Source organism: Paroedura picta, chromosome 6 (assembly GCF_049243985.1).
Source record: "Paroedura picta isolate Pp20150507F chromosome 6, Ppicta_v3.0, whole genome shotgun sequence".
Lineage (NCBI taxonomy): Eukaryota > Metazoa > Chordata > Lepidosauria > Squamata > Gekkonidae > Paroedura > Paroedura picta.
The window spans coordinates 109,868,031-109,890,010 of record NC_135374.1 but is presented as its reverse complement, the minus strand read 5'-3'; the positions used below and the strand labels follow the sequence as shown (position 1 = coordinate 109,890,010).

Below are 21,980 nucleotides of genomic sequence, written 5' to 3'. Positions count from 1 at the left end.
GTCTTTTATAAGACATCCTCTAATCCCTTCAGGAAGAAATATTTTCTCCTTCTTAAAAAAGAGACCGCGCGGGAGAAAGGAATCAGTATTAACTAAGTATAAAAGCGCTGAGCCTCTCCCATTGTTGTTGATTCTTTGAGGGACATTTCCCAACAGTCATTGTTCAAATGGTTGTCAGGAGGAATCAAGTGAAACTCGGTAAACAATGCAGCAACGGGTTCTTCTCTCACTGTTTGTAGAGAAGCTTTTCTTGAGAGGATTTGCATCGGAGAAGTGGTCCCTTTTCCGCGGTTATCGTTTGGTCACTCAGAAGCCTTCCAGCCCTTTTTGCAAGTTGCATATTTCAGCTCTGCACAAATAAACCTGGCCTGCCAGGACCTTGGGATGCTTCAAGGAATGTGCTGAAAAGATTTTTTTTTTAAACCACTCTTCTGTGAGAAACATAGTTTTGCTTTTTAACCTTTCCAAGCTGGGAGTTTGAATTTTTGGAGAGATATAAAAATTCCGTTTGTCATATCGTCAATCTGCTTGTATCACAGTTGTAATTACGATGAGCAGGGTAGACTGCTTTATGGGAGCAAAGAGTTGTTTTTTTAGGTGATTTCTCCCCCCCCCTCCCCTCACCGTGCTCCCTCATCAGTTGAAACCAGAAAGTCATATATTGTGTGATCCTGCTGTGCGTTCTTACTTAAGAGTAGACTCCCCTGTATTTAGTGGTCCACACAAATGAGTAAATGTTCACAAGATTTCACTGCAATCTGTGCACATTTTGAATGAAGTCTCCTTGTACCCAGTGGAATTTCATCCCAATCAAAAGGGGGGGATTCGACTAAGAGATGTTGTGAGACTTGCATAAGAGATTATTTCATAGATACAAAGCCCTCTTTGTGACCCGAGCTTTAAAAATGACCCTCTTAGTGATTCTAGTTAGCAAAACTCTGAGAAAAAAATATCATCTCTTAAATTATTCTAGTTGTGTTCGTCTGCCTTCCATTTTCTCTCACCCCCCCCATTATCTCTTCCCTATCTTTTTTGACATTATATATTGACACAATAGAAGTTAATAACTGTTAATTACAAAACATTTATTTTCTGACATTTTGATTATACTGCATTTTCCGAGATCAGAGCACTGCTTATTAGGTTAATTTGTAGGACATTTGAAACTGTTTGCCCATGAACTTTTATTTCCATTTCACCCTAGCCCCCTTTTTTTTTTCTTCAAGAATTGAATTTTTTTTTTAAGCCCACCTCAGACTTTGCTTTGTTTCTGAGGGAACATTGTGTGCTATCTGCAGCTGCCCTTGGAGAAAAAAAAAGGGCAGTGATTTATTGAAGCCAGTTGAATTGAAAACCCCTTTTTTTCTCCCCAAAATCAACAGCTTGACTGAGTTTAAATAACTGACTTTTCATATCCTTTCATCGCACACAAAGACCTAATCCTGAGACTACTTGAGCCACCAATGTGGGCAGTGGACAAGACCACCACTAGAAATGTCACTCCCTTCTCACTGCACACAAAAACACATTGACTGCAGCTTTATGAAGTGAAAATGCTGAAGAAAAGGAAAAATGCAAGCGAGGTGGCCACAGTCATTTCTTTGAAATAAAAAGGCTGCAGCATCTGGATATTAAGAACAAAAAAGGGCCTAAGATGACAAGAATAGCTTTGGGTCACTTGCTTTCATAAGCGCAAAGGAGAATGACTGCCTCTTTTTGTCTCACTACCACTGAGCCTTATATTTTGTTGTGTTGCAATGTCAGGGAAAGTGTGTGGAAGGCATTCTGGCTTCTCTTAGCCTCCCATTGATTTTGTCATTTTAAGATATTCCCAAGTGCTTCTTCCACTCTTCCCCACTTCTCTTTTTTCACCTTCTCTGTAAGGACATGTAAGAAAAACTTTCGAAAATGTCTCATCTCAGACAACTAATGCGAGTACTTCTGTGGCACTGGTTTTAATTTACAAGCTCAATTGCATAATTTGATGTAACTTTAACCTAACTGATGAATTTAACAAGCCTGTGATCCGTTGTAGATTGCCATGCACTAGACTTATTTTTTTGTCAATTTAATTTTTAATTGGTTGAGCAGGGATGGAAGAGGAAGATACTGTGCGTGTTACTCTTAGGAGCTCTGTGGTGCTGGATAGTGAATCTGTCTATTTCTAACATTGATGCCACCCCCCCTGCTTTCCAACTCCTCTACCCTGGTTTCCTGTTATTTAAGTGAGTTATTAAGACCAGATAGACCAGCTGAAGGCAAAGACTGGGCCAGAGGTCTTCTAAGAATCTAGTCTCTTTGGCTAGAAAGAAGCAGCATAAACAATTAGATAGCATTCCAAATTAGAAGAAGAGTTGGTTCTTATATGCCGTTTTCTCTACCTGAAGGAGTCTCAAAGCGGCTTACATTTGCCTTCCCTTTCATCTCCCCACAACAGGCATCTTGTGAGGGAGGTGAGGTGAGAGAGCCCTGATATTCCTGCTTGGTCAGAACAGCTTTATCAGTGCTGTGGTGAGCCCAAGGTCACCCAGCAGGCTGCATGTAGGGAAGCGCAGAATCAAATCAGCTCACCAGATTAGAAGTCCGCACTCCTAACTACGACACCAAACTGGCTCTCATTAGTTCCCTCTCATGGTACTCTGCCTACTTGTTATACAGAACCCTGCATGAATTACAACAAAATTTGAGTCCAATGGCACCTTTAAGACCAATAAAGATATATTCAAGGCGTGAGGTTTTGTGTGCATGCACACTTTCTTTGTCTGAGGAAGTGTGCATACACATGAAAGCTCGTGCCTTGAAACAATCTTTGTGTGACTGCACCTTTACCCTCCCACCCCAGTAGAAGTGGGGGGCAGGTATGGGTAGGTCGGGTGGAGAAAGGATGACTGGGGCATTAAGACAGCAGAGAATCGGAAGCAGAGGAATACCTTTGCACCTATTCATATCTTACATATTGTATAGAAGGGTTCCCCAATATGGTACCCGCCACTACTTTGGTGCCTGCCAAGCTTCAGAAAGAGGGTGGAGCCATTGTATGGCAAGGCTTGTTATTGGTTGCCCTCATTCAGTGAAAGAGTTTTCCACTGGAAGATCAGGAGGACTAGTAACCACCTGGACTTTCCTTAGTTGATGTATGGTTTTTTTTCCCCTTAGGCTTTTCTTCTTCCCAGAAGGTGCAAGGAGGGAGAAATTCCATTCATTCTGCCTCCTGTGACAGTCATTTTGAGGTAGTGTTCGCCACCTCTCAAAATTCCAAATGTGCCTTCAAATGCAAAAGACTGGGAACCCCTTTTATTGGGGCATTCATAGGAAACTGTAAAGCATGAATATGGCACACTCATGCATCACACACGTCGGCTTGACAGAATTAGGGTTGCCTGTGGACACAGGTTTACTGCAATCCTTATCCATTGTTGTTCCTCTATATATTTATGAAACAGCCTAGGGGGTGAGACGTGTCCGGCTGTCCAAGCTGGAATAGGGCCAATCAAGGTGCAGCCAGCTTTGCCCTGATTGGCCCTGTCCCTGCAGCTCCTGCCCTCTGTCCCTGGACTCTAGCCTTTTTGCTCTCAAATGCCTCAGTGCCTGGAGCCAGCAGCAGGTAAAGGGAGAGGCCCTGGGCAAAGGATCATCATGAAGGGCCTCCTAATGAGGGTCTCTTGGCCTGCTAGGCTGGGCCTGCTGGCCAAGGCCTCCTGGCCTGCTGACTGCTCGTTAAGGACTGCTAAGGATCTCTGTTGGCCCTGCTAACAAGCTGCCCAGCCCCTGCCCGCCCCACTTGATCTGGCTGCGAGCTGCCGCCCAAGGCTACCTTAAGCTGCCTGGCCAGGGGCTAGGGGAGGGGACCCTTTCAAGGCCCGTTCTTAGGAACGGGCTTTGAAGCTAGTGTAATGTATAAAATGGCTTATTACTCCCTCTCTTTTTCCTGGGAAGTGTTTAAAAGATATGCCTTTTGATTATGATGTCCTTGGAAAACTTAGAACACTACATCTAAGGCATACAGCATGCCTCTGCCTTGCAATCTGTCCCCCCCCCGTCCCCCCAATTTTGAGAACTGCTGTGCTGCTTCAAACATTCTTGCCTCCTTCTGGTCCCACTTCAGAAATTCCCCACAGTGTTTGGCGAGAGGGGCCATGGGACTACAGCGAAACATCTGCTTTGTATGAAGGAGGTCCCAGGTTCAATCACCACCATCCCAGGCTTAGGTAGATGTTGTGAAAGACCTCAGTATGAAATGGTGGAGAGCTGTGGCCTACTCAGAGTAGACAGTCCTGACCTTGGTTAATGACTCAATAGAAGGCAAATTCATGTGCTCGTTGAAACCCTCTACTGTGCCCATATTTGCATGTAATCCAGGCTTTGAGGAAACATTCTGGGTTCCCCTAACTTATTTTGTGTTTCTTCTTCTTTTTTCGCATTCTAAATTTCATTTTGCTTGAAGCATTTTTCCTTTCAGAACATTTTATAGAATAGCTATGCTACCAGAGGGGGGGACAGGGGGGAGAGAAGAGTAAAAGAAAAGACCAAGCCAAGGTCATTAACATTTCTAACACCTTCTCTGCTGCTCCAAATCTTTTAATTCTCCTGTCAGTCATAGAGTGTAACAATCCTGTTCTAAATGTTGATAAAGTACAAATCTTCTAGATTGCCTTGAACTATTGATATACTAAAGATATGACTGAGCTGTTTGCTTACAAACAAAGAAGGTTTTTCCCACTTGGCAAAACAATTTCACTTTTTGATTCAATGTGGGGGGGAGTCTTTAAACATAATTTGAATTGCCAAGATATGTTTACTGATGTTGCATCTTAGTACATAAATATGCATAATGAGTTAAACATAGCGGGTACAAGACTTTATCACAGGCAAACCCCCCCCTAATGTGCTTGTAGGTATTTATGCACATTCTGAATGCAACTTAACTCTTTCACTTTTCATGAGATCTAACAACAGTATTCTGACTTGTTGGTGGGTCTTCTGGCAGATGAAAGAGCGTTGATAGCAAAAAAGTTATTTTCTTGCTGACCCAAAATTAATGATTTCTAGGGGAAATGATGTATTGTAGTATTGAGAATAGCAAGTAGGTTCAAATACTTGTGCTTGGACTAGGAGTGTTCAAAAAACCCTCAATAATTTTCAGGCTTGGGTATATTGAACCTGAAAAATAACAGTATTTCCTAATATTCCCGAATCCCCATACTGGTTTGGTATTGGAGTGGGTAAATATTCAGGAATGCCTTTTTTTTTTTTAACTCCATTAGTGTCTCTGGGAGCATCTGGTGCTTGGGGGAGCTGGTTTCGTTTTTTGAGGTAGAGACACCAAATTTGCTGCTGTTGGTGCCTTTCCTCAACCCCCCCTTTGAAATTTGAAAAAGATCGGACTGTGGGTCCAGTTCTGTGGGCTCCCAAACAATGTGACCCCATTCACCATAGTTTCCAAAAGAGGGGGAAAGGCATCTAAACTTAATAGAAAATGTGGTCCCTTTAAAATTTAAATGCCATTTGCAAGTCGTGGTGCTGTGAATGATCTCTGAAGGCATTTAAAGGACAGAGTCCTTTAAAGCAGTGGTCCCCAACCTTCTTATCACCGGACACCGGTCAACGCTTGAAAATTTTACTGAGGCCCGGGGGTTGGGTAGTCTTTTGCCTAGGGATGCCACCGCCTTGCTTTCCCATCATCGCCCCTGTCTTCCCGCTGCCCACTGCCCACTGGGGGGCGCTGCCAGTATCAGCTGTATGGTGCCACGCTGAGGGGGATCCCCAGACATGGCTGCCGCTGGAGAGCATCAAAGGTGAGCCAGCGGCAGACTGGCAGGGCAGTCCCCAAGGCAGCAGCCGAGGAGGAGGACAAGGAGGAGCAGCGGCCTGGTACCGACTGATCGACGGACCGGGACCGGTCTCTGGACAGGGGGTTGGGGAAAACTGCTTTAAAGTACTCTGATTGCAGATATCCCTAATTGTTTTTATTTTTCAGGCCAGCCGATTTGAATAGCCCCCCCCCCCCCGCTAAAAATAAAGATACAGCCTGTTATTTTCCAGGTCAGATTAGCTGAATAAACATTCCTAAAGTCACCTGGTTGGTTGTAGCAAATAAGAATTTTTTTAGATGAGGCAGTGAACTAAAAGAGTTTATTCTCCTGTGTCACCACAATTCTCTTTCTTCCCTTGAAATTCTTGGTCATGTTTTCCCAAAGCATTACATCCCACATTTGCCTTGAATTTTACTTTAGAACAGGGTCCTTCAGAATTCTGTCCATGGGTAGCATGGCATTTGCCACTATGGTTCTTGGTGCCTACTTACTTGTTCCTCAAACTCAAGAGTCAATCCTGCTTTTCTTCTATTTCACTAGAGTAGGAATAGAATAGAGTAGCCCATTTCAAAACAGCTGTCTCCTCTCCATCGTAGGAGGATGTTTAGCATGGAACTTCATAACAGTACTAGGGGGAAAGCCCATTTTATTTTAAAATAAAATGGACGCTAGGCCCCATTCCCGGCGAAGCCTTCACTGGGCGAAGGCTTCCGGGGGCATGGCGGTCCTGCGGCTGGAGGCCGGGCGCAGCCTCCACAGCCGCAGTTCGTGGGCGGGAAAGGAGTAGGGCTGCTGCGTCTGTGATGCGGCGGCCCTGCTCCTTTCCCATGGTCCCCCCTCCCCGCCCAAGTCAGCTGCATGGCTGGCGGGAAAGGAGCAGGGCTGCCGAATCACAGACCCTGCTCCTTTCCTGAGGGCAAAGGAACCCCAGGCGGGAAAGGAGCATGGAGTCAAAGACGGGCAGCCCTGCTCCTTTCCCCCACATGAAGGGACCCCGGGCAGGAAAGGAACAGGGACTCTGTGTCTTTGACACGGCATCCCTACTCCTTTCCTGAGGGTGAGGGTAAGCCGGCCAGAGGACTTACCCGCAGGGAAGGCAGCTTCCTTGCTGCAGCGACTCCCTGGCCAGCCCAGCCGAGGACGGGCCAACCAGCCAGTGATTGGCCCCTCCAAGTTTTTATCACGGACTCAGCCCGCCCTCTCTCCTCACCTTTACCCCTTAGTGTTTTATTTATACCGCTCCACAGGAGCGGTTTACAGATGTTGAATCTCCCAACACTTTGTGATTGGTCTCCCATACATGCACACATACACCATAATAGAAATGCTTTGGTTTGGCAAGCATTTCTTGTTCTTGGCATTCCAAAAATGTTCATAGTTTCCACAACATTGGGTACTCCTGGTTTTGGAGAAACATGGTATGATGATGTATTTATTTATTTATTTATATTTATAACCTGCCCTTCTTGAACCAGACATCTTGAGTCAGCTCACAAGTATAAAACAATTAAACCATCAAATAATCAATAACACAAATACATGTAAAACTAATTTATAAGGTAACAGCATGGTTTCATTCAATTAATTTGCCTGCAAGTCACCATCTGATATAGCCCTCCCTTTATAGGTGGGGAGAACCAAATTGGCAGGAGAGGCCTAAAAGATATTCCATGATCTTCCATACATACTGGCCTCAATTATATGGCTGGTGGATGGTTGTTTTAATGGAGAAGAGAGGTAAAGGAGAAGAATAGCAGTGTGAATATATGTGTATATGTATGTATGTATGTCTAATGTTGAATTTTTGCATCTGCATACGGTCGGTCCTTCAGATTCCTGCTCTTAACAACAGTATTGTTGTGAGATGTGCTTCCATTTTCCAAGGATGCCATTCAACCTGTTGGGAAAATAGGCAATTAAATCTCTCAATTAAAAAAAAAAAGATGAGCTAAGTTGCTATTTATACTTAGCTGTGCCTGCCTTTGGAGATTACTTCATTAAAAGTTCATTTGCATGCAAGTTTGATTTTCCAAAATGCGTGATTGTTAGAGTGATCCTCCCTATTGTAAATCTGATAGTGATCAGATGGTGCAGACTCATCTGAAATTCATTACAAAGATGGAGTCAGACTTCCATCTTAGTCACCCTAAGAATTTTCCCTTCTAATTTGCATCCCAGTTTTGTTGGTATATTAATAATATATTGCTTCACCAACAACAGCTCTAGTGCTGCAACAAAGTATGGTTGTAGCTTAGTATCACTAGAACCCTCAAATCCCAAAATAAAGAATACTTTGTCTTATAATCTTTTCCCCCTTCTCCTTGTTTTAACAGTTTTCCTCAGGTGCGAATCTGATAAAGTGAACTTCTGTGAACATATCTTTAGGTAAAGCATTTTATGTCTGTCTATACAGAGACAGATAAAAGTAGGTGGGATAAAACAGGAGGTAGTTGGAAGTATAGGGGCGTGAAGACATGGAGACAGTAGAACTTAAGAACACTACAAATGGGACCTAAGATCAGGAAGTGCTGTGGACTAGGTGTAGGTAGGAAGTGAACAGCAAAGAAAGGATTAGAAAATTGGGGACTGTCAGCCAGGAAACCAAAAGCATCTAGATGCCAGAATGAAAGGTATTGGGTTGCTTCAGGAACTGAAATGAATGGTTTTTATCTTTTTACCCTTTAAAAAAAACCCATTAAAAAAACAAAAAAACAAAAAGGGGACTTTGGGCTTAATCAGACTGCTGTGTGATTTTGTTTTTGCAGGTTCTGTTTCAGATTTGTGGCGTAGTTGGAGTAGCTGTTGTTGTGATTCCATGGATTCTCATCCCTTTAGTCCCACTTCTTATTCTTTTTATCTTTCTTCGTCGATATTTCTTGGATACATCAAGAGATATTAAACGTCTAGAGTCTACAAGTAAGTGTGTTGTTATGATTTGATTTTTTAGATGAGAGTATAATAAGCTGAGGACCCATAAAAATGACCAAAGAAGGAAGTCCTAGTCTCCACAACGTCCTCACGTTATCCAGCTTCCTTTCCCCGTATTTGCTATCGCTGCTTTCCTCCAAGCTAATATCCGGGTACAGCTGCCTGGGCCCAGATTCTACTGCCTTAGTTGTTGTTAGACAACCTCACATTCTAACTGTGATCATGTGAGATTTCATAATATCTAGGTTTGAACACACACAAAAAATCCCCCTTATCTATACATGGCCCTGGTCTCTGGATTTTTTGATCCTCTTTCTAGGGCCATATATATAATTTGAAATATTGATTTAATAACATGGGATGTTAAAATATTGCTAATGGTTTAGGAGGAGGGTTGGTTTTATACCTCTTGTGCAAGCCATAGTCTTAATATTGATTTTCAAATTTGATTTGTTTGTTCTTGCTTCAGCCTCTGTTAGATCCCCTTGTGCCCTACTTTTACTCCCTGTACAGTAGGCTTAATTAGATTTGGATTAGCCTCTGACTTGGATCCCATAGTAAATCTATCCTCACTAAAGCAGTTTCACTAGCAGAATAGGTTATCCACTAGTCTACACTGTAGCTCAAAGTGATCTGGAAAATTTTGCTCTGGGGAGAAAGGGAACCTCAGGAACAGCGTGGAGTAGGAGAGTCAGAGATCTGCCATGGGAGAAAGGAATTAATGAAGGATCAGCGATTATGAAGGTAGAATGCCACCAGAGGTTTAAGAGCTATCCAGTCTATTGTACTGAGTGCAGCATGTATGACTATCTGCCAGCTGAACAGAAGTCATGGGTGTATGTTCAGTGTAAGGAGTTCCTGGTTTTCAGGGAATGAGTTCACACCCTTTAGGCTAGCGATCCCCAACCTGTGGGCTGCGGACCACATGTGGTCCTTCGACTAATTGGAGGTGGGCCCTGAAGGACACCTTCTCCCCCCCCCCCCCGGCCCTTTACTTCATCCCCCCCAGCCCTTTACAACACACTTCATTGTTGTGGTGTGTCTGTATCTTATTTTGAAGGGATGTTTAAACATTACCATAGCAATCAGAGAGCGCTAGGGCAATGGTTGAGAGTAGAGGAGTAAACTACCCTCCCACCGGGCCTCAGTAAAAGGCGTTGAGTGGTCCCCGGTGATAAAAAGGTTGGGGACCACTGCTTTAGACCAAGGTGGCTGACCTGGAGAAGCAAGGAAAGGCCAATTAGGCATACAGATAAGACTCTTAGGATCTTGTTAGATGGGTTCCACTCCGAGAATGGCAGACCTGCCACTATCAGGGAGCATGAGATGCATTTTGGAACAAGCAGGGTTCCTTTAAGTGGTGAAAGACTAGTCTGAGGTAAATAAAAGGGAGCATAGACTTTGGCACATAAAATGCAAGTCAGTGATCAGAGAAGTAAAAATTAACCATGGCTAAATTGGCCCAGCCACAATGCTTAAGCATGATGAAAGCTAAGAGCAGGGAAAGAAAGCTTGAATTTGTGTAGAGGTGGGAAAGAGCTGTGTCGCTGTCTCTGAGCTGTGTCGCTTCTGGCTTGATCAATGGCAAAACTAAGGCTGACAGAATGTGGGTTACAAGAATTACCATAATGTACTTGTGGGAGAGCTAAACTCTCCTGTACTGTATTGGCTTGTTAATATTCACAGAGTGCTGTGTTGGTTTAAACTAGATAGGTGTTTGCAATCTTGGGGCATTTGCAGAAGGTGTTCTTTATCACATGCCTTCTCCTCCCTCAGGCTACCATCATGACTTGGAGGCAAAAGGCCATCCTGCATCATCTAAACCCCAAAACTACTTCTGTCTGACACTTGATGGTCAGTGTCTCTTCTCAGAAAGCCCATATCCTTGGCAGGACAAACCTCGGTCCCTCACTGTACTAATTCATTCTTCCTTGGAGCTTAGAAAGCCCTGCTTGCTCCTCCTTCTGCAGCGGTCTTCTCCAGTGAATAATATTCATGCATTAGGGTACAATTTACTCAGGACTTCCTCTTGTGGAAGTCTGTATCTCCCTTTCCCCAGTCCATTGAAACATTGTCTGAAAAAGATGTCGTACTTCCATAAATGAGCCTCTTGTGGTGCAGAGTGGTAAGGCAGCAACATGCTGTCTGAAGCTCTGCCCATGAGGCTGGGAGTTCGATCCCAACAGCCGGCTCAAGGTTGACTCAGCCTTCCATCCTTCTGAGGTCGGTAAAATGAGTACCCAGCTTGCTGGAGGGGGGTGAACGGTAATGACTGGGGAAGGCACTGACAAACCACCCCGTGTTGAGTCTGCCATGAAAACGCTAGAGGGCATCACCCCAAGGGTCAGACATGACCCAGTGCTTGCACAGGGGATACCTTTACCTTTACTTCCATAAACTTGAACAGAATGTCTTGGAAAGCCACAGCATAGCTTGTTAATAAGAAACCCTAGGAAGAAACTGCCCTTTCTTATGTCTTGTTTCTTGGGTAGTAAATGGCATACGTTTATTCAGATACATGTAGTGTCTAGCAGTAAGAGTGAGCAGTGCTGATGGGTCACAATATCCACAATCTCCACCTTGCAGCTCGAAGCCCAGTATTCTCCCATCTGTCGTCATCTCTCCAGGGACTTTGGACCATTCGAGCTTTTAAAGCGGAGCAGAGATTCCAAGAGCTGTTCGATGCCCATCAAGACCTGCACTCAGGTTTGCAAAATCTAAAGCAGATGTTTTGCTTTTAAATTGTGTTTGTTTAGACCAGTCTTTTTCAATCTTTCGAACCTGGAGGTACTGCTGAAATATTTTTCAGGCTTCAAGGTACCAGGAAGTGATGTCAGCTGGGGTTGCCGTGTCCCCCAGAAGTGAGAGGAGTCTTGGCTGGCAAAAGTTTAAATAGCAAGGACCCCTCCCCTTCTCACCCCCTTCAGGGCCCTCATTGGCCACTTTGGGAGGGGGTGGATCTATCTGCCTAAATAAGGATGGAATTTTTAATTTTAAAAAATTTCTTTCTTTCTTTCTTTCTTTCTTTCTTTCTTTCTTTCTTTCTTTCTTTCTTTCTTTCTTTCTTTCTTTCTTTCTTTCTTTCTTTCTTTCTTTCTTTCTTTCTTTCTTTCTTTCTTTCTTTCTTTCTTTCTTTCTGCCTGCCTGCCTGCCTGCCTGCCTGCCTGCCTGCCTGCCTGCCTGCCTGCCTGCCTGCCTGCCTGCCTGCCTGCCTGCCTGCCTTCTTTACTTACTTACTTACTTACTTACTTACTTACTTACTTACTTACATTTTACAACCGCCCTTCCATACGGCTCAGGGTGGTTTACATACAACATCACGGCGGGATACATGGAACGATCTAACAGATAACATAGTCAAAAATAACATCAATAATAATCCAACAGTGGTTCTGAATCTTCATCAACAACGATATGACGGGAACGATAACTTAAATAGGCCCCCTGAGAGGTCAGACTGGTTCAGGGCATGGATGGCTGGGGGGGGGGGGTCTATGGATGTTGACCCTTCCACTCTCCAAAGTTCATAGATAGTTTGTTACTGTCTATTAAATTATAATTTCGGTGGCAAGTTTCTTCAACTGTAATGTTGAGAATGGCAAGTGGAATCTTCTGTCAATACAGTGTCATGTGCTCTGACATGGACAGCCCAGGCTGAACTGATCTTGTCAGATTTTGGAAGTAAGAAAGGTCGGCCCTCAACTGTATTTGGAAGGTAGATCACCAGATTATTACCACCTCTGGAAGCCTCCTGCTTTAAAACTCCACAGGGTCCCCATAAGTCAGCTGTGACTTAGCAGGAAAACAAAAATAACAACAAGCTGCATCATACAGTAGATTCTTTAGGCTGCCTCACTGAATAATCGGGTTACTTCCTGAACTGGTCTCGGAGAGTTTGCTTTTTGTTCTATGAGTTAAGCTTGGAACTTGATGACTTCATAAAAAAGAAAAACCGAAACCTCTCCCCCCTTTTTTTCTTTTTCTTTTTAGAGGCTTGGTTCTTATTTTTGACTACCTCTAGATGGTTTGCTGTTCGCCTGGATGCCATCTGTGCTGTCTTCGTGGTGGCCGTTGCCTTCGGGTGCTTGCTGCTTGCACAGAGTAAGTATGCCCCCAGAGGGAAACAACACTTTATACCAGGGGTAGTCAAACTGTGGCCCTCCAGATGGCCATGGACTACAATTCCCATGAGCCCCTGCCAGCGTTCGCTGGCAGGGGCTCATGGGAATTGTAGTCCATGGACATCTGGAGGGCCACAGTTTGACCACCCCTGCTTTATACTATGGCTTTGCATTCATATTTCCCTCTGATTGTTTTTAAAGCCGCGACTGAGTCAAATGCTTATTTTTAGATGCTGATCTCTCTCTCTGAGGCCAATGTATCTAGCAATTTGACTATGAATAAGCTAGTAGATTTCAAGTTTCTTCCCAAGGCTCCAGGCCTGTCTCATACCTCCTCCATCTGTCAAATTAAATACTGCCAGTGAATCTAAGCCTAACCTAGCCTTTTGTAGCCTCAGCATACTGATTTTCTAAAAGTTGGGTTTGGCTGCTGAGGAGGTATAAAAGGTTTGAAAGGCAGCATGATCTCTGGCTCCGTCAAGTATGAGGCTTAGGAACAGTCAGAACTCTAGTCGGCAAAGGTGTTAGGGAAAACACCATTTTTATTCTTGACCCAACTGTTGTTGATACAGTGGTGTTTGTATCTGTTTGCTAGTCAGACAACATAGCAGGGACGACTTGTTCAAAAATGTTTATGTTCATATTGAAGTTTCAATATTACATGGAGACCACCTTACATTCTCCTTTTTGCTGGTGTGTGTCCACTGCCCTTCATTCTTTCATGCTCAGTTGCATGCATTTTCTCCATTCTCATCATATGCTCTTGTATTTATATACACAATCTCTTGTTCGACCCTCATATATACTATCAACCACTACATCCAAATTATTTTCTTTCCTAGAAGCAGAACTCAGTCCTATCTATTGCCAGGAGTGGGGTTTTTTTTACTGTAAGGTTGGAATGTTCCCCAACATTCCATAGCATCTCAGCAAGCTGGCTAGTTGCTCAGAATATCTCTTTTCAGTCAATGAAAACTAGAGTTTTTTGCAGCCGTCAGCTGCTGAGCTTTGATATGTTCTTTGACTCACAAATATTTATGCTGGGATATATATTTTTAAATGTTGGTAGATTCCTGTTTAATTTTGGGAGGTGGGGGACAGGGAACAAATTAACATGGCAACCCCTCTTTAATTATTACTTTTTTGTTTCTTGGGATTTGGGGAGTCTTGTGTTAATCTGCTTTGATCTAAAATCACTGGGGTTCTCCAAATATAAATGACCTATTCTGTACTTTTGCTTCAACTTCATCTTGCTGTGGCCGTAGGAAATACTCTAAGAATCTGTTTTGACTGCACAGGTAGAGTTGTACTGAATACATTTTGAAGCTCTGTTCTTCATAAAGTACTATATTATTAAAAAATAAAACAAGATTATTCTGAAGTTGTCCGTGTTTTGAAAAACGTGCCTTGTCTCTCCTCCTGCAGCTCTAAATGCGGGGCAAGTCGGTTTAGCTCTGTCCTATGCAATCACTCTCATGGGAATGTTCCAGTGGGGAGTCCGACAGAGCGCCGAGATTGAAAACTTGGTAACGTTATCCATTTGCTCCTTTTTGAAGCCTTTACACTCTTTTGTGCTATAGTTTGAAAACAGTCCAGATAGCCCATCAAATGTTCCTTGGGCATTGTAGAGAAATGTCATTACTTGCTTAAAGGTCTTTGTCCGGGGATAATTTTTCTTCAGACTAATGGAAACTTAAATGAGCACAATCATCATTCAGGTAGTGTTAGAAACAATCAGCTGATCGTTGTGCCCATCTGTAAAATGTGGCAGTCCAGACTGTCAGATGCCTGTCCCTGCCCAGACGGCACTAATGTGCCTTATTTACTTAGTAGCAAACTGCTCATCAATACGCCAGGCTGTTATTTATTTACTCCCCTCAACAAGAATAAGAACCATATCTCACCCCAGAGGGCAAATAGACATTGAAGTATGCAACACTCTTAAACTGGGGACAAAACATGGGCCCCACTTCTTAAATCAGGATTGCCAGTTTCTGAAATTGAATTTTTTGCCCAAAATAGAGGCTGTTTCTGTTCCCCCCTCCTCATGACAGTGACCAACCACTTCAAGAAAAAATGGAAATATTTGATGGGAGTATGGAGGCTCCTTTCTGGGCACAGAGCAGGGGTGGCCCAATGGTGGCTCTCGAGATGTCCATGGATTGCAATTACCAGATGAATTAAATTTACTTTGCTCTTTTACCCCTACAGATGATTTCAGTTGAAAGAGTATTGGAATACACAGAGCTCGAAAAGGAAGCTGCTTGGGAGTCAGACAAACACCCACCTCCTGAGTGGCCGATGCAAGGCGTTATAGCGTTCGAAAACGTGAGCTTCACTTACAGCTTAGATGGACCTTTGGTGCTGAGACATTTATCTGCCTTAATCAAGTCAAAAGAGAAGGTAGGCATGCGACTAAATCATAACACAATCTAATTTTCATCATGTTTTAGCTATGTCAGCTATACTTACACATAGGCCCCATCTGGACACCCCAGACAAGCCTGAGCCCATCAGATCTCAGACACTAAGTAGGGCCGACTGTGGCTAGTATTTGGATGGGAGACCTCCAAGGAATATGGAGGTAGGCAAAGACAAACCACTTCCGAACGTCCCTTTGCCTGACTGCCAGACAATTCCTAGATCTCCCGGTTACATTACACATGCCATACGATAGATAGATAGATAGATAGATTAGATAGATTAGATAGATAGATAGATAGATAGATAGATAGATAGATAGATAGATAGATAGATAGATAGATAGATAGATAGATAGATAGATAGATAGATAGATAGATAGATAGATAGATAGATAAAAGTAGTAAGAAACACAGAGAATAACATTTTACATTCCAGTTCTGCCTTTCTTACGTGCAGACATTACTTTTTGGCCCATATGATGTGCAAAACCTGAAGGTTCTTAGAATATACAAGATCTACAGTGTGCATGATTGAACAGAATATGAGTGTTTTGCAGGGGGCACCAGAGGAGATGTGTGGTTAGCATAGTTAGAAGAGGGAATTCCTCCAGTGTCCTGGTTGGCTCAGTTGGAGACTTCCTGCTCCTTTGAGCACATTTCCTCCCTGCTTGCCTCCAGAACAGACAGAATGATTGTTTCCAAAAGACAGGACTTTCTCTCATATCTTTCTATACAAAGTTGTTTCTTTCTACAATGAAACTATTTTATTCATTAAGCAACTCTCCTCCGCTTGAATATTCAAACTTTACCAACAAGGGTAACCTAGACGTCTTTGATGTCTCCCTTAGCCATTGGTTGAGGTCCTGTAATATCTCAAGAAAAAGAGCCTCTTGTGGCGCAGAGTGGTAAGGCAGCAGACATGCTGTCTGAAGCTGTCTGCCCATGAGGCTGGGAGTTCAATCCCAGCAGCTGGCTCAAGGTTGACTCAGCCTTCCCTCCTTCCGAGGTTGGTAAAATGAGTACCCAGCTTGCTGGGGGGTAAATGGTAATGACTGGGGAAGGCACTGGCAAACCACCCCGTATTGAGTCTGCCATGAAAACGCTAGAGGGCATCACCCCAAGGGTCAGACATGACCCGGTGCTTGCACAGGGGTTACCTTTACCTTTTCCTTTAATATTACAAGAGCTTAGAAATCATTTATACACCCCTCTCTATATGGGTGGGTGAGAGTGATGCCCTGAGTCTAAAGGGGAGGCTGTGCTATTGGTAGGAAAATAATAGGTCTATTGAAGCAGTAGTGACAACTGTGTGAATTGAATGGGTGTGCATGAGAGAGAAGTCTTTGGGTGAATAGGTGTTGTGTACAGGCTTCGGTTGGAACCAAAAGCCCCCATGTGCACATCTAAAGCATATATTCATGAGTTGTGAGGGAGGGGCAGTTCTTCAGTCTGTAGCCCTCCCCACTCCCCCATGCATAAACAGTTGCAAGTTTACACTTCCTGGATCCCAACCAAATTTTTGCAAGTGAAAAGTGTCTTTGCATTTCCCTAGTCTTCAAATGTGGCATTGTATGTATATTAATTTTCTGGAAACAATAATTATGGAAAAGGAGGTAAGATCCTGGTGTAGAGGTTGTACATTGGTGTATGTCTTGTATAGAGACAAGGACACTCAACATGTGTTGGGGTGTATGTCTGTGAAGTGCCACCTAGTTGTGCCCAACTCATGGTGTAATCCCCCCCCCCTTAGAGTTTGCAAGGCAAGAGCTGTTCAGAGGCGGTTTGCCATTGCCTGTCTTTGTATAGTAACCCTTGAGTTCATCTGGTGGTGGTGGAGAGTGTCATTAATTAATTGCTAACATTATCGTGTCAACCCTGAACTTCCCTTGGTGGTCTTCCATCCAAAAACAGAACAGGTCCAACCCTGCTTAGCTCCTGAGATCTGACCAGATCAAGCTAACCTGGGCCATCCAGATCGGGACAGACTTACTACATTTATCTTTAGAATTGATATTTTGAAGTGTTTATACCCCACATTCTCTCACATTTGGATTTGAAGCAGGCTTACGAAATGCAAAAATGACAATTTACGGTAGATTGACAAAGGGAAGTCTAGTATGGTGCTGCAACTGTCTTGGGTGGTGCTGGTTTCACTGATTCACCTTATTTTGCACTACAAGCAAGGTAGGAGGGGCTATAGGGACTAAAGAGTCCTTTGGCTCATCCCCAGCATAAAGACCTGCAACAGAGACGGAATAGAAGATCTGTCCAGTTCTTTTCTGGCAAAAGCATTCTCATCCTTAAGGGCAGAACCACCTTAAGAATAATTCAACAATCCAATACGCTGTCTGGCCAGCTTGTGAGTAGGGTTGAGTGCTTTGGCGTCCGAAGCGGCTGTTCCTGCCCAAAGGAACCCATGGCATGGGGGGAGGGGGGCATGGGTGCTGGTGCACCAACTGGCATGCCAGCACCGCATCTCCCCGCCCCTGCAACGTGGCACTGGCTGCCTCGGGTGGGAATGGCTGCTTCAGATGCTGAAGTGCCCAGTCCTACTTGTGAGTTCTCTTGCATTCGTCATACTCAGGAAGGAATTGGTAGGGATTTGGGAGAGCCACGGTAGAATATAATTTCTTAGGTTACGGGTTAGATTAGATGTGCAGTTGGGTGCTTCCTGTGATCATAGTTTGCATGGTTCTAAAACGCCTTCTCACCCACCTCGTTAAATTCTGAAAGAGAATTATTTTTCCAGGGGGTGGGAGGGAGAGAAAAAAAATCATCCTGGCTTTTACTGTTGTTGAGGTGGCTTTGCATGAAAAGACGGGAGCCGAAGCTCTTGAGGTTTTTTTTTGCAGTGCGTCTGTTTATCTTTTTCATGCTTCCTCTTGCCTTTGGGCCACCTCTCTTGCAGTGGTAATAAGCCGCTCTAATAGTGGATAAGAAGATTTACATTTCACGGGAAGAAACAAACAAAATAAAAGATGAAACACGAGAAGGGAGAGAGAAATCGTTGGTAGACAGTTGCTCAACACTGCTCGGTGTTTTGGTTTTCTGTCATCATTACTATTATCATTATCATCATTATCATTATCATCATCATCATTATTATTATTAATATTAATATTATTATTAATATTACTGTTGTTATTATTTGGCTTCAGTGCTAGTGCTGTTGGCCTTGCCACCATAGAGTTCTGTGCCCTGAAGCACTTTCTAAATCTTGATATAGGTATCGTTCTCCCCCCGCTTTAATTTTTTCGTTGAGTATTAAGTTGTATGGATTGCATTCCACACTTACCTGCCTCAGCTAAGAAATCTGCCCACGGCCCAGCTTGTAAAGATAGAGGAAAATATTCTTTTTGTTGTCATAGTTAGCTAGAGTCTTTATTGGATTATGAAGTGGCATATATATATTTTAATAAAAATGTAATAATATGAGATCTGCTTATTTCTCACCCACATTGCTAGGCTACATATGCAAAATACTTGTATATATGGGGGAAAGGAGGTTGGGATATCATCCCCCTTCCTGCTTCACGGCCATCTGGTCCCGGGCAAAGAGGGAAGGCCAGTTGTGGCCCCTCCAGCCCTCTCCTTCTGCTTTTGGGATGACCACGCTAATATCCAGGGGGAGCTTCCGCCGAGTGCTGCAATTGCAGAGTTGAGTGTGGCTTTAAACCCGTTGATGTCAGTGAGTTACGGTGCGTTTAAAGTCTGCCGAGGGTGGAGCTTTTAGTAGCCAAGAATATGAACTGCAAATTGGGAAATCTCCCCTTCAGATTTTACCTTTCTGTCAGGATGACAGACTCGAGACGACTTCTTTTAAAAGCAAGCGTTTATTCGTAGCAGCTCTATCCAAGACGTTCAAAGCCGAATCTGGCATCCAAATTCAAAATGCAGTTCTTACCCCTCAACCTTTCCCGCCAGAGATGATCACACAAGCACAGACACAATAAGCCCTCCATGTCCAGGTGCAGTCTGGGAAAGCAGCCAACTACGATAACATACCCAGCATTGACCTGGGAGCATCCAGTGGCTACTAGTTGCAATGATAACACCGCTTGTTACTTACATGAATGCATGAGCAGACAGTTCAGGATTAGAGAACAGACAGACTTCAAAATGGCTGCACAAAGGCTAAAGAACAGATTGAATTGTGGCAGTAATCAGGGGATTCGGACACTTTCAAAGTAGCTGTAGAGTTCCATTCAGATGAGCAACCTCCCAGTCCCTCATGGGTGGCATTATAAAGGTAAAAGGTAAAGGTATCCCCTGTGTAAGCACTGAGTCATGTCTGACCCTTGGGGTGACGCCTCCAGCGTTTTCATGGCAGACTCAATACGGGGTGGTTTGCCAGTGCCTTCCCCAGTCATTACCGTTTACCCCCCAGCAGCAAGCTGGGTACTCATTTTACCGACCTTGGAAGGATGGAAGGCTGAGTCAACCTTGAGCCGGCTGCTGGGATTGAACTCCCAACCTCATGGGCAGACAGATTCAGACAGCATGTCAGCTGCCTTACCACTCTGTGCCACAAGAGGCTCTTATTATAAAGGTAGGCCTATTATAATGGCAGACTTTCAAGGCAGCCCCACTGCCTTAGTCAGCTCTAGATGTGATCAAATAGCAGGGGTCGATATACTGTATGGTGGGACAGAGAGGCGTGTTGCACCTTCCTAAATTCCCTGTTGCTTTTAACTGTCATCCACTTTGCCCCAAAATGATAAACCATCTTCTGACACACTCGGTGTGTTCTTTTCCATTAGATGCCAGCTTGCAGGAAGAAGGGTTTGTTGTTGTTGGTTTTTACAATGAACAGAGCAGCTGCATATTTATTTTAAGTATCAATTTTATAAAAGGACTTTTATGCAGCTAATACCCTACTGTACATGAATGACATCAGAAGAAACACTTGAACTCTTTTGTTCTTATGCAGAACTCTGCATTGATGGATGCTTTTGCTTTCTTCTCTTTTTTCCTGGTTTCCTTACCATTTTCTAATTCTCATCCCATGCTTTGGAAAGAAAAGCCACTCTACTCGATCCTTTTTTTCTGAAGTCTCAGTTCTCGTCCGCCCTTTCCATTAATTTCCTTTTAAAGCCGTAGCTGGATGAAATACAATTTTATTCCCATGGATTATTACAAGTGACGTTTGTTTTGATCTTATACAGCAACATTTAAAAGGCAACAATTGTAAAGGGGATTTATCTAAGGCAGAATTAACATCATACTGTAAAGGATGGGAACCAAGAAGGGCAGGCAATCAAATAATTATGATATTATTTATTAAACATTGATCTCCCCAGCTGTGTGCACAGGTACTTCTTGAGCAGGTACTTCTCAAAACTGAAAAGGGTTTCAAAGGCCATTTGTTTTATATATAACTAGTAATCAAGCCCGCTGCAGGGGAATGCAGCGGGCGCTAGGTCCTGACCTCAGTCGGCGGCGGGCTGGTCGGCGGCGGCGGCGGGCTGGTCGGCGGCGGCAGTGGGCTGGTCGTCGGCGGGCTGGTCGTCGTCGGCGAGCTTGTTTCGTTGGCGGCGGGCTGATGCGGTGAGAGGCGCGAAGCGCCTCTCGCCGCGTCAGCCCGCCAGACTGGGAACCCCCGGCAGTCGCACGAAGCTCCCTGGGTCGACGGCCTGACGCGGCGAGAGGCGTGAAGCGCCTCTCGCCGCGTCAGGCCGGGAGGAACTGCGAGCCGTGCTGCGCGCGGCTCGCAGTTCCTGGAGCTGGGAATCGGAGGGACCAATCGGCAGGCGCTTCACGCCTGCCAATTGGTCCCTCCGATTGTCTGTCGTGAGGAAGGGTCCAATCCGGACCCTTCCTCATCACGGACTAATCCCACCTCTACCCCCCTTACTGAATTATATAGTCCGTGGGGCCCGTGGCGCCACGGGCGGTTTAAAGATTTATACCCCACCTTACTCCAAAGCAGCTTATATCATTCTCATCCATTTTATGAAGATATGATATTGAGGGAAGGCAGAAGTTTAAATTTCTGCCGGGTATTTCATAAGTAACTGCTGCTTGGATCATGCCTCCCCTTGTGTTAGAGTTGTCCCAAAGACTTCATGTTATACCTGAATAGGTGTGCTTGTAGATAAATGAGAACTATCCACTCCAGGAGAGCTCCTCACTTCACTTATAGGGGCTCTGGACTTTCCACCATATTGAAAATTAAAATATAACATGTAGATTCAGCATATAGGCTTCCTTTTAAGGAAAAGTATACCTGTTGCATGTTTTGTAGTAGGAACTATTGAATGAACCAAAGAACCTCAGCGTGGGTCTTCTCCAGTTGGGGGCTATTAAGCCAGACTGCAGCAGGAAACCCCTGATAGCCAGCCATATCCACGGGTGGTAGTTCGGATTTTGCATTTATCTCTCAGGACACGTAGTTTGGGAATTGTTCTAAGGGCAAAATGGATGTGGTTACATCTGTTTTCCCCTAAAAGTGTACTGAATTAGAAAATCATAGGGTTGGATCCTTCCAATTCTTCTTCTTTTACAGCCCCTATCCCACCTGTCTTTTGTCCAGGTAGGTCCCCTGATCCTCAGTATAGCCTTTTTAGGTGGTAAAAGGAAATCCCTCCTCTCCTTGCCTCTTAGGGAAAAACTGTTCAGATCTAACCCATTCTTTGTTTTTATATACAAAGTTGCCTGCCTGAGTTTGCACTTTGCCTGTGTTCTTCACTGCAGAA

At 44.1% G+C, this 21,980-nt stretch overlaps 1 protein-coding gene across 2 annotated transcripts in view; it reads left to right on the top strand.

Annotated features, from left to right (window-relative positions):
* The window catches only part of ABCC4 (ATP binding cassette subfamily C member 4 (PEL blood group)), a 197,467-nt gene that overhangs the window by 122,625 nt on the left and 52,862 nt on the right, over nucleotides 1–21,980 (top strand). Inside the window, exons 21-25 of one of the 2 annotated variants that reach the window (XM_077343893.1) lie at nucleotides 8,579–8,729; nucleotides 11,328–11,447; nucleotides 12,732–12,842; nucleotides 14,288–14,388; nucleotides 15,074–15,265. In XM_077343893.1, the coding sequence (XP_077200008.1) occupies nucleotides 8,579–8,729; nucleotides 11,328–11,447; nucleotides 12,732–12,842; nucleotides 14,288–14,388; nucleotides 15,074–15,265 (675 nt within the window). Of the gene's footprint in view, nucleotides 1–8,578; nucleotides 8,730–11,327; nucleotides 11,448–12,731; nucleotides 12,843–14,287; nucleotides 14,389–15,073; nucleotides 15,266–21,980 lie in introns of those variants that run through there. The other variant, XR_013232181.1, reaches the window with a different exon arrangement.